Source organism: Fistularia commersonii, chromosome 34 (genome assembly GCF_037954325.1).
Source record: "Fistularia commersonii isolate RoL2024-O1a breed Wild chromosome 34, RoL_Fcom_v1.0, whole genome shotgun sequence".
Taxonomy (NCBI): domain Eukaryota; kingdom Metazoa; phylum Chordata; class Actinopteri; order Syngnathiformes; family Fistulariidae; genus Fistularia; species Fistularia commersonii.
The window spans coordinates 8279746-8294951 of NC_141317.1; the positions used below are offsets into that span (position 1 = coordinate 8279746).

At 44.8% G+C, this 15206-nt stretch overlaps 1 protein-coding gene across 2 annotated transcripts in view; it reads left to right on the forward strand.

Moving 5' to 3' along the window:
• nkain4 (sodium/potassium transporting ATPase interacting 4) overlaps positions 1-15206 on the forward strand; it is a 59269-nt gene that overhangs the window by 9984 nt on the left and 34079 nt on the right. For both annotated transcript variants that reach the window (XM_086141698.1, XM_086141696.1), the window contains exons 2-3: positions 9453-9590; positions 10823-10903. In XM_086141698.1, coding sequence (XP_085997824.1) covers positions 9453-9590; positions 10823-10903 — 219 coding nt within the window. The remainder of the gene's footprint in view (positions 1-9452; positions 9591-10822; positions 10904-15206) is intronic.

Consider the following 15206-nt stretch of genomic DNA (forward strand, 5'->3'; position numbering starts at 1 on the left):
TATAATAGAGATAAAACTTGAACTATTTGCAAGCCCATTCCTCTCCTTCCAATCCACCGTTTCCAGCGGTGTCATTTGTTACGGCGTGGCATCGAATAAATTGCTTCGAGAGCGGAGCAGCTGCTCGGACTATCTTGACAGATCGCGCTCGGCGGAACGGCTGCGAGGAATATTCATCACGCTAAAAACCCGGCTCTCGTTTTACAAACCACCGGCGGCCTCGTGGTCGTGTTTCTTTACATTTCATCGCGCGATGAAACAGCCGGATGACGACGAGGACGCGCGGCGAAAACTAACTTTACCGGGAGGATGGAAGATAAGGAGCGATGGTGTTATGATGAAAAAAAAAAAAAAAGCATTGATTAAATTATGGAAAGTACAGCTGGGGGCTGCAAACTGCTGACAGCTGCTGGCTGCTCTTGACTGCGTGCTTGTAATTAGAACTTCCTCTGTTGCGGCTACATTTCCTATTTGCTAATTAGGATGACGCCGTCGCTCTTTTCGTCCCGTGCAGGTATCCAACCGGGTTGTTCCGACCGCCGCCCTTTTTTTGTCACGTCCGCCGCGTTCGGGTTTACAATCGCTTTCCTCACAACCCGACGCGATCCCCCCCCCCCCCCCGCCCCCCCGGGCTGAGACCGAACGGGTCTCCGACTAAATTAGCCCGTATTAATCTACACATGCCTGATACCTCCGCTGATTAACTTATAAGAACTTATGGCTGACGGCGAAGCAGAGGAGGCGAGATAAAGGAAGGAAACTAAACTTAAGAGTGTCGAGTATTTTCCAAGAGATATCAGCTGGGAGGAAGGAAGGCCGCTGCTGTAATTATTGCGTTGGAATTTCGGTCTTATCAGCGAAGCGTTCCTGATCACTGAGTCAGCTTGTTGGTTACAGACATCACGTAAATGCTGCAGCTCGTCAGCAAATATGAAGTGTGTGTTGCTGCACTGGGTGTTTTTCCAGGAAAATAGTGGCTCCCGCCCTTTTGCAAGAAGGTTCCCGGTTGGATTCCTGTGTCTCTGCATGGGTTTCATCATTAGGGTACAGCAGTTAAAAAACATGCAGGAGGTAACACTGAAGACCCTAAATGAATGAATGAATGAATAAATCTGTCGTCCCGTTTTTAGAAGTAATAAAAAAACGTGGGTTCTAACTTCAATTTTAGAAACGAATTGACGTCCGGAGGATAATGAGGACAAGAGAACTCGCTCGTCAACCCGTCGCGACAATTTCCCAGTCGCTTTGGGGGCGTGCATTTATAAAGAAGCGCTTTAAGGAGCTCCCCGGGCTGATGTGCCACATGATCCCGCATTGTTTTTATGCAGATGTCATTTGGCATCTGATTTTAAGGCTTTTGCAAAAAGTTATCTTTTTTTTCATTGTGTTGCACAGCATGCTGGTTTTACATACATTTTCTGGAGGGGGGGCTTAATGCTGCTTTGGGAGGGAATTCAAGGAATTTTATTCTGTCTGAACTCCATCACCTGACCGGCCCTCGAATCGTGGGCAAGCTTCATCGGGAATCCGGCGGGAGATCTTTACCGTTCAACACGCACGTTTGTTTTTTGTTTTTTTTTTCTGCCGGCAGCAAAGCGCAAATACGGCTGTTGGCACGTTAAAAAAATGGTTGAATTTTTCCATTAAATGCATCCTACTTTATTACTCAAACGAAAGCCTTCAGTTAATCACAATTTCAATTTAACATGCTTTAATATTCCCCCGCACTCTCTGAGTAATCGGCTGGAAATACAAATTCTAAGGAAGGTGCGAAACGCAACGATGAACCCCGGCGTAAGAGTTAGACGGTAACTTCCGCGGAGGAATTTAATGCAACAAGCTCCTCCGCCAGTGGTCTGTTCGGCACCGAGATCTAAAACAAGAGGTACTTAAAGCGGGACAAAGGGATTATCTGCTTTAGGTTTGACTGTGCAGACCATATTTCAAACGGTGAATAAGAAAAGGCTTTCCAAAGGCTCCCTCCCTCTTAATCCCTGTTCAGCTCTGCTAGACCAGGCACCACCAAGAGCTATCTATCCGTCCTCCTCCCCATGTTCCCGCTGGAACACACACACACACACACACACACACACACATACATCACACATCGCCCATGCTGAGATTGGCACCATTAGTTACACAAGGACCAGGCAGGGCCTGGAGGTAAATGACTTTGCCCAGGCGAGAGGTAAAAATTGTATTGGAGAAAGTTTTTTTTTTTAAGAAGCACTTTACTGCCTGTTGGAAGTCAAAGAGACGAGCCGGTGCAGACGCTGCGCTTCCACTCGCTTAAAATTTGCAAGAGAATAGCTATTTTCCTTTCTCACGGGAATACGGGCTTTCAATGTGACCGTGATTCGCGGTTCCTCCAACACGAGTCGGTCTCCTGTTTATATCACAGGTTTTCACGAGCACAATAATGTTTTGCTGTCGACCAGAAACGTGGCGATGCCAAAGCTGCGGGTTGCAAAATAGTCTCGCTCGGGTTTCTTCTGTGTCATTTTGCAGAACGGAGGGAGGCAGTAATACAAGAAATCACACCTGTCTTCAGAGGTTGGGGTGAAAAAAGGAACTCCACCGTAGTTGCGTGATGAAAAACGTATAAGATTAAATGGAAACGTGGACAAAAAGCCTCAAAACACAATATCCCATGTGGTTTATTTAAAAAAAAAAAGTTAAATTCCTCCAATTACCGATTCTGGTCTGTTTGTCTTGTCACCTCCACGCCCTTCAGTTCTGCAAATAAAAGAAAGAAAAACGGGAGCGCTGAACTCCATCATCCTCTCGTCTCCAAGATAAACACAGGTTTAGAGTTGCGTAATAGCAAGTGTCTCGCTCATCATGACACATAATCTTCCCGTGTATTCCGACGAGATTTATTTAGATAAGATTTCCTTGGATTTTACTCGGTGTGTTTTCCACGTGCTTAAAACTTCCGCCGCGGTTGGGATTTGATCGGTAACCCGCTGAGAGCACAAATCTATTCATAATTAAACAGAATCCGCGGAATCCATTTTAACTGGCTCCTTTATTACTTGAATCAATAAGAGATGTGCAATGTGGAATGACAATTATATTACGAAATGCATGATTTGTTCGGGATATATCTGCTCAGGCGTGCCAGATGTATAAAACAAATATTTTTGGTGAGCCACAAAGTGTTTAAAAAAAAAAAAAAAAAAAAAAAAGGGAACACTAAAATCACACATGATCTGAATGAATGAAAAATTCTCATGAAATACTTTGACGTTTACATAGTTGAATGCCATGACAATAAAAACACAACAAAAAATGATCAATGGAAATCAAATGTATGAAATCATGCAGGTCTGGAGTTGAAATGAAAGTGTAAAAACACACTTCATGCCGATCCAACGTCGATGTAATGTCCTTAAAACAAGTCAAAATGCGTCCGTGTTGCTTCCTAAGTGGACAGTTTGATTTCGCACAAGTGTGATTGACTTGGAGTTACATTTATTTTTTCGAGCAGTATAGATTAAAACACCTTCGATGGAAATAAATGCATCACGTTCATGACTTTAAAATAACTGAGGCAGAGCCGGAGGCGGCTGAGAGGAAGATGTTGAGGTTCTTTTTAGGAGTGATGAGGACGGATGGGATCGGGGTGTTAGATGTTCTGGAGATAAGGTCGGACGGAGATGTTTGGAAGGATGGTGAAGTTCCGGGTAGAAGGAGGCTGAGGTTGGAGCTGCCAGAAGATCAGAGAAGAGATTTATGGACGGTGTGAAAGAGGAAATGGAAATAAGTTGGTGTGAGAGAAGAGGATAGGGTTGGATGGAGGAGGTTGATTCGATGCGGCGACCCCCCCGAAGGGAGCGGCCGAAAGGAGGGGGGAAAAAAAAGGAAGAGATGACTTGAAAATGTATTCGTTCATTCATCGATCATCCGTAGTGCTTATCCTGCACTCAGGGTCGGCCGGAGTCTATCCCGGCTGTCGTTTGCAGAGAAGCGGCGTTCACCCTGGACCGGTGGAGTCACAAATGGAGACGTACGACCGTCCGCTCTCTCGCTCGCACGTCTGAGCAATTTCCAGTGAGCTTCCTGCTTTTTTTTTTGGGACTGTGGGAGGAAACCAGAGATCCTGGAGGAACCCACACAGACACAGGATGGACAATCTAGAGATTCCTGTTAACACATATCTCCAAAAAACATCATGCATGCCAGAATCAGTATTTTGTGTTATATGTAAAATGATGAGATGAGAACAACTTTACTAATCCCGAAGGAAATTGTTGTGCCAGAGTTTCAAGTAAAAACATAACAGTAATAGATGATAGTGGAAAGGAGGAAGAATAAGAAATATAGTGAAATATAAATTGTCTTAGCTGTTAGCAGTAACTACAAAGATTGAAGATTCCCCGCGGCTGAGGGAAGAAAATAAAAAATAAATAAATAGATAAAAGATAAATCATCTTTGGATTTTTCTCCAAAACTCTACTAAGAATAAGGAGATTCCACGCTGGGATCCAACCAGAGGCGCTTACCACTTCAACCTGGTTAATTTTTTTTTTTTTGGGGGGGGTCAAAAATCAGCTTTCGTCACTCGACGTTGCTTCACCAGGAACTCCCAGCATTGGTGGTGGCCGCTCGCGTACGCATCCTCCAGCCTTTCACCGGCTTTCCCTCGGTCTGAGCGTCCGATGATACATCCAGGAAGAGTTATTTGAGGTGCGTTCTACAGAGGACACGTAGAGAGGAGGAACGGTGATGTGATTTATCTCCTCTGGGGCTCGGGGTGTGGAGCCGTGGCAGTAAGGAGGTCGGCGGTCAGCCATCAGTTTTCTCCAGGACGGTGTCACCAGATTGGCTTTTATGCCTCATCAGATCTGTCTATTACCGCAAATCACCGTCTTGTCAAAACACGGCTTAGTTATTAGTTTGCGTGCATCTGTCAAGCCAGCCTGCGCCGCGCTCGGCCATCTTTGAAACCCCGGTTTGGCGTCTCATCACAGTGACCTGTTTTTCGTGCATTTAAGCCACTCATCTCGAACACACACGTTTCATAATTAGCTATCACACGATGAAGATCAAACATGTTTTTTTTTTCTCTCTCCTCCTCATCGCAGTCAGCCGCGTTCCCTGTGATCCCCTCATCACTCTTTTATCCGTGGCGTTTTTTTTCTTTCATCTCGCTCTTCGCGATTCCTGAAAGATGGTGAATATTTCGCAGCTTTGATAACCTCGATTTAGGTTTGGAGAGAAAAGAGAGGGATAAAGCTGTGTCCAGTTGCGTATTCGGCTCGATTGTGCACGGCTCTCGGGAGACCGCGGATGAATATACGTGAACCCGCAGACAATCTTAATAATCTGCTATCGTGTAGCTGAAGAACTGAGCAATTACTGGTTTCTGAGAGCCGGTGAAAAGCACTGTAAAGAGAGCAACCGTGTGAGGATATCAGGGCGAATCATGGCTAAGAATCACAATTTCTCTTTATTTGCTGCTTTCTGTTCATTAAAAAAATAAATCACAGGTGTAAAACTCAAGGCGCGCGGGCCAAATGTGGCCTTAAAATAAATAACTCAAACACCTGGATAAACTATAAACTACATTTCACAATTCACGCCGATCATGTTACCCGTAAAGTATCGGCATCCCGCCATTAGATTGCAGTGTATCCACATCGACAAGTGAAATTGAGAAATACGAATGATCCCTAAATGTCCAAAAAGAGAAAAGTTGATGCAGATGGAAGGTTGTTTCAAGAAAGATGGGAAGGCGACTGCATGTTTGTTCTTCAAGGAGAAAATCAGGGTGTCTTGTGTTATGAGGCAGCGTCGGTTGTCAGAGTTCAATCTACGTCTGCATTTTGACACCAAAGACAGAGCTACGAATGCCAAAGTAAGCCTTCCAGAAAAACAAAAAATTGTCTAAGAATTAAAAGCCAAAGTAAGATGGCAGCAGAATGTGTTCACAGAAGCCGCATCCAAAAACACTGCAGCAGTGAAAGCTAGTTTTCTTCTATATAGAAATCCTCCAAACTTATTCTGTTATTCAGCCCCTCTCAACTGTGACAAAAGGTTTTGAACAAATAATTACTTATTTTACATGAAGGAGTCCTTACATTGATTTTACATTAGGTTACATTACGTTACATTTACACGAGTCATGCCCTCACGCCGTTGTTTGATCCTAATTTTATACTATTTTTATCCTTTATCCTATTTTCATCCTTGTAGGTCTCAGCCTGTTCACATCCTGCTTATTTTTGTCATTATTTTTGTCATTTTTTCCATTAAGTTGTCCATTCTTATCCTTCATGTTGTTGTTGTTGTTCTCTCTGCTGTCTATTTATTTGTGGATGTTTTCACTATCTTCTCATTGTCTATCTATTATATTTATATTTATATTTATTGATAGTATAAGTTCATCTTATCTCATCTTACATGTGGCCCTCGGCGAAAATGAGTTTGACCCCCTTGCCCTAAATTGTCCAGACGTGTGAATGGTTGCATCCCTCTTTATGATGCGAATGAGAGTGTGCACGTCCCTCTATGTGGACCTGTGATTGGCTCCCGTCCGGTCCAGGATAAACCCTCACCCAATGACAGCTGGGATCACTTCCAGCAGCCCCGCAACCCCTAATGCAGGATAAGCGGCCTAGATAATGAACGAATGAATGACAGTGATAAATATTCTTTCTTATAAATAGTATATAATGGAGCAAAAGATGTTTACCTTTGTTGAAACCATTTGTTTTATTCATGACGTGGTTGCAGAAATGTCTCTCAAAGCATGAATCAATCACTGCATTGGCCGTTTGCCCAAGATTTTAGCGAGAAACACAGAAATCAGTGCATCTTTAGTGAAAGGTGATTGTTCCACCCTGCTTTTAAACCCAACCCTCTAATGTCCTCACGCCAAAGCGAACCCAATAGATCTTCTCACCTCTCCAGGAGTCATTAGGCCTGCAGGAGATCAGCCTGAGGCTTTCATGCGCCGCTATCATAACGGCTCTCAGTTCCTGGAAGAGCATCGGTATCTGTTGATCAAATTCTGGCCCACTCTCCAGTAACCTGCGCCCTATGAATTGTTGACTAATTGTGCAATATGGGTTTGAATGATAGTGTGAGAGTGTGTGTGTGTGTGTGTGTGTGTTTGTATGCGGGCCTGACAGTGTATCTGGGTGGACAGAGGCCCTTCCATCGCCTGATTTATTGTTGTCATCTTAATGGATTATTGAATTAGCGCTGAACATGATAGGCTGAGTACAGCATCTCGGCGGGGGGAGTGTGTGTATACACACACACACACACACACACACACACACTGTACTCTCATGCCTGTACACTTCTTAAATGTAATGACATTATGGAAAAATTCTAGGGAAAAGAGTTCATGGCCGTGTCTGCTGAACACATCAATGGAGTTGGAGGGACGTGTTTTTGTGTGTGTGTGTGTGTGTGTGTGTTAGCTTATGAGGATGATTATCGCCGTATTCTGGGGCGGCGGTCTAGCGCCACCATCTACAAGTTTGAATTTCACTCAATTCAAAGTAGATCTAGACTCCTGCGAGCCTCCCAGAGGTCATGACAATTTCAAGAAACGGATAATGTTTATTTTGTTTGCGCCTCTGGAGTTTGTCGCGGATTGTGCGTTGTGTTCAGAGCAAAGTGTCAGCACTTACCAGATGCCGGGGAAATGTGCGCGGTGCAGATAGCTCCGCTCCAGATGTCACTGACATCATAAAGTAGGAAAGAGGCAATCATTTATGACAAAATAGCACGCGTTTTCTGTCTACGGGGTTTAATCTACAGTCTCGTAGAGTTCATGCCACTGCATATTTAGTGTGTTTAGTTTTCACAGTCTGTGTTCAAATACAGAATTAAGTGTGTGTTACCCCCAGGACTGACATTTTGTCGGTGAGGACATCTCACGATGCTTCTTTTTGTCGGTGCGGCAATTACCCGCGCACATAAATCACGTCGATATTGCATGACCCGCAGCTGACCAGAAGATGTACGCCTCTGGACTTTATTCATTTCCTTCAGCCTCATCCAGGGGATAAACAGAGGTTATTAAGAGCGAAGAAGCGCAGCCATTCCACCGCAGCCGAAATTGTCAGTGATCTCGCCCGTGTTGTCCATCCACTCCAATTCTCCTTGTCATCAGAACGAAGGGAGTTATTGCATCGCTGAGCAGTTCCTTGACTTTCGTCCTGCGACGCCAGATATAGGTCACTTACCTCGCCCTCTGCTGCCTCCCACTTTGTCTCCGTGGTTACTGCTGCACAATGAGAAGGAGTGCTCACTTTTAATCATCACCTCGTACTTGATCATCTCTCCTCCCTGCCTGTCACGATGTGTCATTGGGTTGCTGGTAACATTTCCATTACATCAAGAAGAGCAGCCACAGCTTTGTGTGTGTGTGTGTGTGTGTGTGTGTGTGTGTGTGTGTGCGCGCGCTCAGCGGTGTGTCCCTATCATGGTCGCTGGGACGAGTTTCCTCCCTCCATCCATCTTAAAGCGCTTGGTTGGAAATGACATGTCGACACAGCATGAAATACAATGTTGCCGGAGAAACATGCACACACGCACGTGCACACGTGCTTGTGTGCACACAGGGGATGGAGGTAGATTGGCTGTGTAACACTAATTAAAGCTACACCTTTTTTGCATATTCCCACAAACGGCATGCTAATGGAGATGATGCAAATTCAGGCACACACTCTTGAAAGTTGGTGTCGCTTTATTGCGCGGTTCTTCAGCCCGATGCTCAGAGTCGAACGTTGGCTCGAGTTGAAGGGAGATCATGACGTGTATGAAAATGAAAAAGGACGTCAACAAAGAAGCGCCGTGCTTTGACATTGGAGTGAAAGGGCGGGACTGCCCGGGGAAAAAAAAAAACTTTGGAATTTCTTTTTCCCAGCATAGGAAGTAACTTTGCTCGACACAGGTTTGTGCGCAAACATTTTAATAAGCACCTCAGCTCGCCGCAGCGGTATTATTAAGGATCGCCGTCCCCTCCCCTCCCCTCCCAGAGCGTTCTCATTCTTAGAAGCTACACTGGCAGGACGCTTGGAAATGGCAAGCTTCTGCTCAGCCTGGCAGAGGTCTGAATCGATAAATCTGTCACTGTTTATTTTCTGAAACTCCGCCTCGGGGCGCTCTCGCTATCGGAGGCTAAACACTCGAGCTGTTCATGTCAGCTCGCTCAATAGGTAAGATACGGTGGTTGGCCAGTCGCTGTGAGCAGAATCAAAGTTGTCTTCAATAAACTATAAATGGTACATGAGCATGTTGCCAATGTGTGTGTGTGTGTGTGTTTGTGTGGCTATTCTTTTATGACTATTTCATGAGGCGTGTAACTTCGGCAGCTCCAGAATGTTCCACTTGGCTGTTGCAGCTGGAAAAAAAAGCCTCTTCTTTGCTGCAGGTAAGCAGACGACTGACAGGAGCTGATGTTTGCTATTTTTTTTTGTCTCTCCTCTAAGGTGCTGGCGTTAGAACGGCAGGTTTTTGATTTCCTGGGTTACCAATGGGCTCCCATACTCGCCAACTTTTTCCACATCATCGTCGTCATCCTCGGCCTCTTCGGCACTATCCAGTACCGGCCGCGCTACATCGTGGTGGTAAGTCGACTCGAGTTACGTGAAACTCCGTCACGTAATCCTAACATTTCCCGTTAAGCGGCACGCGATCGCTTTGGGTTACTTCGCTCCCCGTCAACGCAGCCTCGCCGTTTTGGTGTCCTCGCCTTTCCGACTGCAAATTGTGCCGCATTGTGCGACACCCTTAAATCGCTAATCCCATGGTAATCAGGGCTAATTAAAGTGGGTGGGCTGTCGAGGGGGGGGTTTAGTAAGGAGCTCATCAGATTTCTAATTGACATCGGGATTGGAGACAGAGAAGGTCACTCTCTCAAACGGCATGCAGTTCCCGTGCTAGGAAGTTGAACGCGAGGCACTTAAAGCCTCTCGAGCTGCAGGAAGTTCCTTTCGACGTGAAGACGCGAAGGAAAAACGTAAATAAGAGCGTCGAGAGTCAGAGAGGAAGGTCTCGGAAGTGAACGAAAGCGTTTCATGATCCAACATGTTTGCTTTCAAGAAAGTACCTTTATGCCTTTTTGCCCTCCCTCCTCCGATACCTCTGACACTTAAAACGCACAATTCATCATGAGTCAGAGGATTTCACAACATTTGCACCGATGACTCCCCGTCTGTGTCGCAGACTGCCTTCAGCGCCCCTCGGTGTCTGTCAACAGTGAGCTGTTGGAGGGTATCGCTCTGCAAAACGCTGACGCCGTGAAACCCGACGTCGCCCGAGGGGGCTCGGGGTTTAACAGAGCCTCTATTGTGATTTACGAATATGACAGCTTGTATGGCGAAGCAGGAAAAATCAATCAGAACATCAGGTTTAATTAATTGCCGTGCCCGGAACACTCAAACCCGCGGCGGTTTTTTCGTTGTTTCTCGGCTTCTTCTCTGAGGGGAAAAAAAAAAAAAAAAGACTTCAGACAAACACAAAAAGAATAAATGAAATGTCTGAGACCTTATTCTCTTTCATTTTTCTCTTTGTTCAATATATTGTTAGCATATTATAACAGCGAACCTCGCTTTGATAACCAAAAGCAATCATATATTATATTATCACACCTTTGGCGAGGGTTTCAAACAGACTCGTCGATCTTAAACCCGTCTAATGCGTGCACCGAGAATGCGGTTTGAATTAAATAAAAGGGAACGTGAGCGGATGTTTTGACTTTAGTTTGTTCATTTGACCAGAAAACTGTCAATTTACCTCACTCCAGTTTCCATGGCGCTAACCTTTCTTTTTTTTTTTTTTGTTTTTTTTCGACCCCTAGTATGCGGTATGGGCCGCTCTATGGGTGGCCTGGAACGTCTTCATCATCTGCTTCTACCTTGACGTAGGAGGCCTGTCCAAGGTGAGGCTTTGGAAGATTTCTCTCCGCTGTTTTGCGTCCCTGCCCGACGTCCTTTGCTCAGACGCGTCCGTCTGTGCCGGGATTTTATGTTTTTGTCGTTCTCCGGCCGTGTTTGCGGGTCAGAGCGGAGGGTCGGGGTCGGGCGGGGGAGTCGGAGACGCCCAAGAAATGAGACATAAACAACCCTTCTTGACACTTCAAGGCAATTAAACAAATACAGACCTTCGACAAGAACACAACACTTTCGTTAGTTATTACTGTCATTTCCAGAATATTTTATATTTCCAGAATATAACTAAATAAATGTGCACATATACAGGCTACACTTGTCTATGAGCCACAGGTGTCCACGTTGTAACATGAGATATTTACCCAGAAAGTTGTTATACAGAAACTTCTTTTTTTTACTTTTAATGCCGGTAACGTTAACATACATACTGGAAATGCTTTTTTTCCGAGCAGTGCCTGTGACACGGCCGATGAAAAAGATTAGTGATAAATAACACAAGTAAAAGTCCATCCATTTTCCATCCCCGCTTTGTCCTACTCCAGCTGATCGCCATCTTCATTTTCCTCCTGCACACTAACACCAGTCAAGTCGTCTTCTTCGGTGTTGAATTCCACGGTAATTTCATTGGTTCGATGTGACAAGGCTAAATATTTTGGCGGCGTGAAGCTCGTCATCCCCCCTAAAAAATCCATAAATTAACCGCATTATTGTTTAAACCGCAGTGTCTTGAATCCCCAGATTTTTATTTTAATTGTCATCACATGTTTTCTCTTATCAGGGAATTTTATTTTTATTGTCTCATCGCTCTCAACAAAGATGATCATTTTTATTATATTTTACATTTTTTATATTATTATCGTTATTTTTATTATTGTTTTTAAACAAAGAAGATGCGGAAAATGGCGCTAGCATTTTTCTCAAAAAATAAACAGCGATTTGATCTGAAGGAGGAGCCTCAGCCCTTAGAGGGAGAACTGATATCAGTAGCATAGCCATAAAACTTCCCGTCTAACATTATCACTCAGGAGGTGAATCAGGGAAGGTTTCTGCCCCGAGCAGAATACAGACAAGTGAGGGCAAAGATGAAAACTACTGGGATTTTATTTTTTATTTTTAACCCCCTTGTCACATTTTATTCACACCAGGCGTAGCTGCTGCGGGGTTGTTGTAAACTGTCACGGCATAATTGAGCGCGCTCGAGTTTTATCGGCACCGAACATATATTTTAGTGGTAATTAAATGTGATGCACTGCCACCAGGTGCTGTTTTATAACGTCAGGGCCGGGCGCCCCGGTGTGAACAGCGAGCGCCGAGCGTACGTGATTACACGCACGTTTAATGAACGCGTGACGCAGACGTATGAATCACACGTGCGACCGTGAATCTCCCGCGGCGACGCAGGATTGGATGACACAAACAACTGCATCATCTCTCCGCAGGGGTATAATTTCTCCTTTGCCCTTCCAAAGTGTTTGCCATTCATCCGTCCGGCGGCGGCGGCGGCGGGGCGCGACGGCTCCCCCGCCGCGCTCCAAATGCGAGCGTACGCTAAAATAGGCGAACGACGAGAAACAAATCGGCTTCTGAAACCCCCCGCACGCGCTCAGAGGTTGATTGTAGATTTAATCAGCCCGTGTCTCCACAGGGCTTCCCCTTTTGGTCGCAGAGTGCAAATGAAATTTTTATTTACATTACAGAGATGTCGGGGCGTTCTCGCCGCTCTCGTCCAGTCACCTGTCTGGTCTTTAATAAAAACGAATGACTCCCGGCCGCATTAATCTCTCCGCAGCCTCGACGGCCAAAATGAATTTCAGAGACACCTTCTCCATCTCTGACAACTTTGTCACGGCACGATATCCCTCTCTAGTTCGCGTGCACGTATTCCAGTGATTGTGTATACCTGGGAGAATAATGGAGCTGGCGGTGGCCAGCTGCTCGGGGCTGAGGCGAGGCGTTCAACCCGACAGATGGAGCCAGCCTGGGCTCCCGGGCCTGCATATGGCGGCCAGGAGGAGAGCTGGCAAATGGAGTGCACAGGCAGAACCAAACCCGACGCGCAGCTTTTTGGAGGAGCACCCCGATGCATTTCGCCATGAAAGGCGGTCGGCTCGCGCTGTCTGGTCCGCCTCGTCCAAAACTGACAAGCTGCACCGGAGGGGAGTGTTTGTTTGCGCGCCGCATGTTTAAGATGGACCTTAATGCAAGGGGGAAGGGGGTCAGAGACATATGCCACATGCCCTGTCACCTCCTATTGATCGCTAATCTCCCCCCCCGCGGTGTGTGTCCTCGCTGACAAAAAGACACCCCCCCCCCCCCCACCGCTCCTTTACACACACCTCGGTTTGAAACCCCCCCCTCCGCTCAATCATCGCCTTTCTTTTTTACTTTTACCCACCTACTGCCGACAGGGACAATGCGACCATCCAGCCCCGGTTTGAAGAATGCGGATGCATCCATGGATGCCTTTTTAATGGCTTTTTTTTTTTAAAAAAAAGCCTTTTTAAAAAAAAATAAAAATAAAACAAAACTGGATACTTTGGCGTCTTATATGCCTCACCGTAAATACACAGTTTTTGGATGCAGCGTGATGTCAACGCTGCTTACAGGCATCGCTTTTCCACTGCCTCTATCTCTACTTACCGCTCTCATCCTTGCAATATTTATTTCTATATTACAGGACTGTCTCAGAAAATTAGAATATTGTGATAAAGTTCTTTAGCTTTTGTAATGCAATTAAAAAAACAAAAATTACTTTTTCATGATATTCTAATATTTCGAGGTAGGATATTTAAGTTTTGTTAAGATGTAAACCATAATCAGCTATATTAAAATAAAAGGCTTGCAATATTTTTGTTTTTGTAATTGCATTACAGAAGATAAAGAACTTTATCACAATATTCTAATTTTCTGAGACAGTCCTGTATATTTATACATTCTCCATTTTACTACCCACATCTCCTACTGTACACTTGTTATATTATAACCATTCTCTACACAAGGCATTTCTCTTTTTTATTGTTATATTTTTGTATCCTATCATACATAGTCATTGTTTATTTTATTTACATATTCTTTTTATTACTACTATTTGCACACTTGTCTACCCCGTATTGCCACGGTGACAATTAAACTCAATAAAGTCTATTTTATCATATCTTATCTAACATATAGCAAGGAATCTCAAAGAAAGATGCACACAGCAGAAGGGATGAGTCCCCGCTCCTTTATATATGCTAGAATTTCTCACCAATAATAAGTGTTTAGTCAATTAGCATGTATACATGCAAACATTCAGTGCTGCAGTTAAGTGTAGCAGCAGGTGGGATCCATTAAATGGTAGATTTCTCCTGACTACCAAGCCACCGAGCCTAAGTTTGTTCATGTTCAATACAGATATTTTCCTACCGGTTGAGCTGCATCGCACGCCTGGAAAACCCCGTCGCAACAACACGGGTAACATCCCACTCGAGGCTACCGGCTGTACAACCAGCTGTGCTTCCATGCCTTAATGTCTAATTTTATCTCCCCGAGCTATGAAATGAAAATGCACACATGGAGTTCCTGACTGTACTCGGGCATGCTAGCGCAATTTCACAAAAATGCCTTAAAACCCCGCAGTTGCTCCTCGCTGGGAGAGATTTCCCGTGGTAAAATGAATCCGTATGTCAGCAATAATTCCTTTTGCTATTACACGGTTGCTGATGATGCGCGGAGATCGGACGAGGTCGCGCGACGACGTTCGTCGCAGCGAACTGCAAAAGCAAAAGAAAATCTGTGAAATACCCGCATTTGTGATTTGCATGAAATGTCAATGTGACGTCGGGTCAATAATGGAGTGCTCTGACCCCCCGGTCACTCTCTGCATATTAACACAAACATCATAATTTGATATTCCTAGTCTGAAAAAGCTCACATTCTCAGTAAATCCGAGATGGGGAGGGCAGGTTAGCCACTCAGGTTCGCCCGAGACACACACACACACACACACACACACTCATCTGTCTTTCATTCAGAACCAATTATTATGAAATCTAACATTTCAAGGATTTAATGTTTATCTTCATTGAGTTTCTTATGTCTGCGATGATTCCACGGAGAGGCTTCTCTTCATAGATCTATCTATATATGGATTTTGTTCGAGAATGCAGTTTGAGCGCTAACAAAGGGTCCGGTTTTGAAACCCCCGATAGGATTGGGATTGATATGTTGTTTTTAAGAGAATAAAAGTAACGATAAGTTGCCCCTTCAGTTTCAACGGCGACTGTTTTGCCGTTTGGAAACCATCTGCTGCTC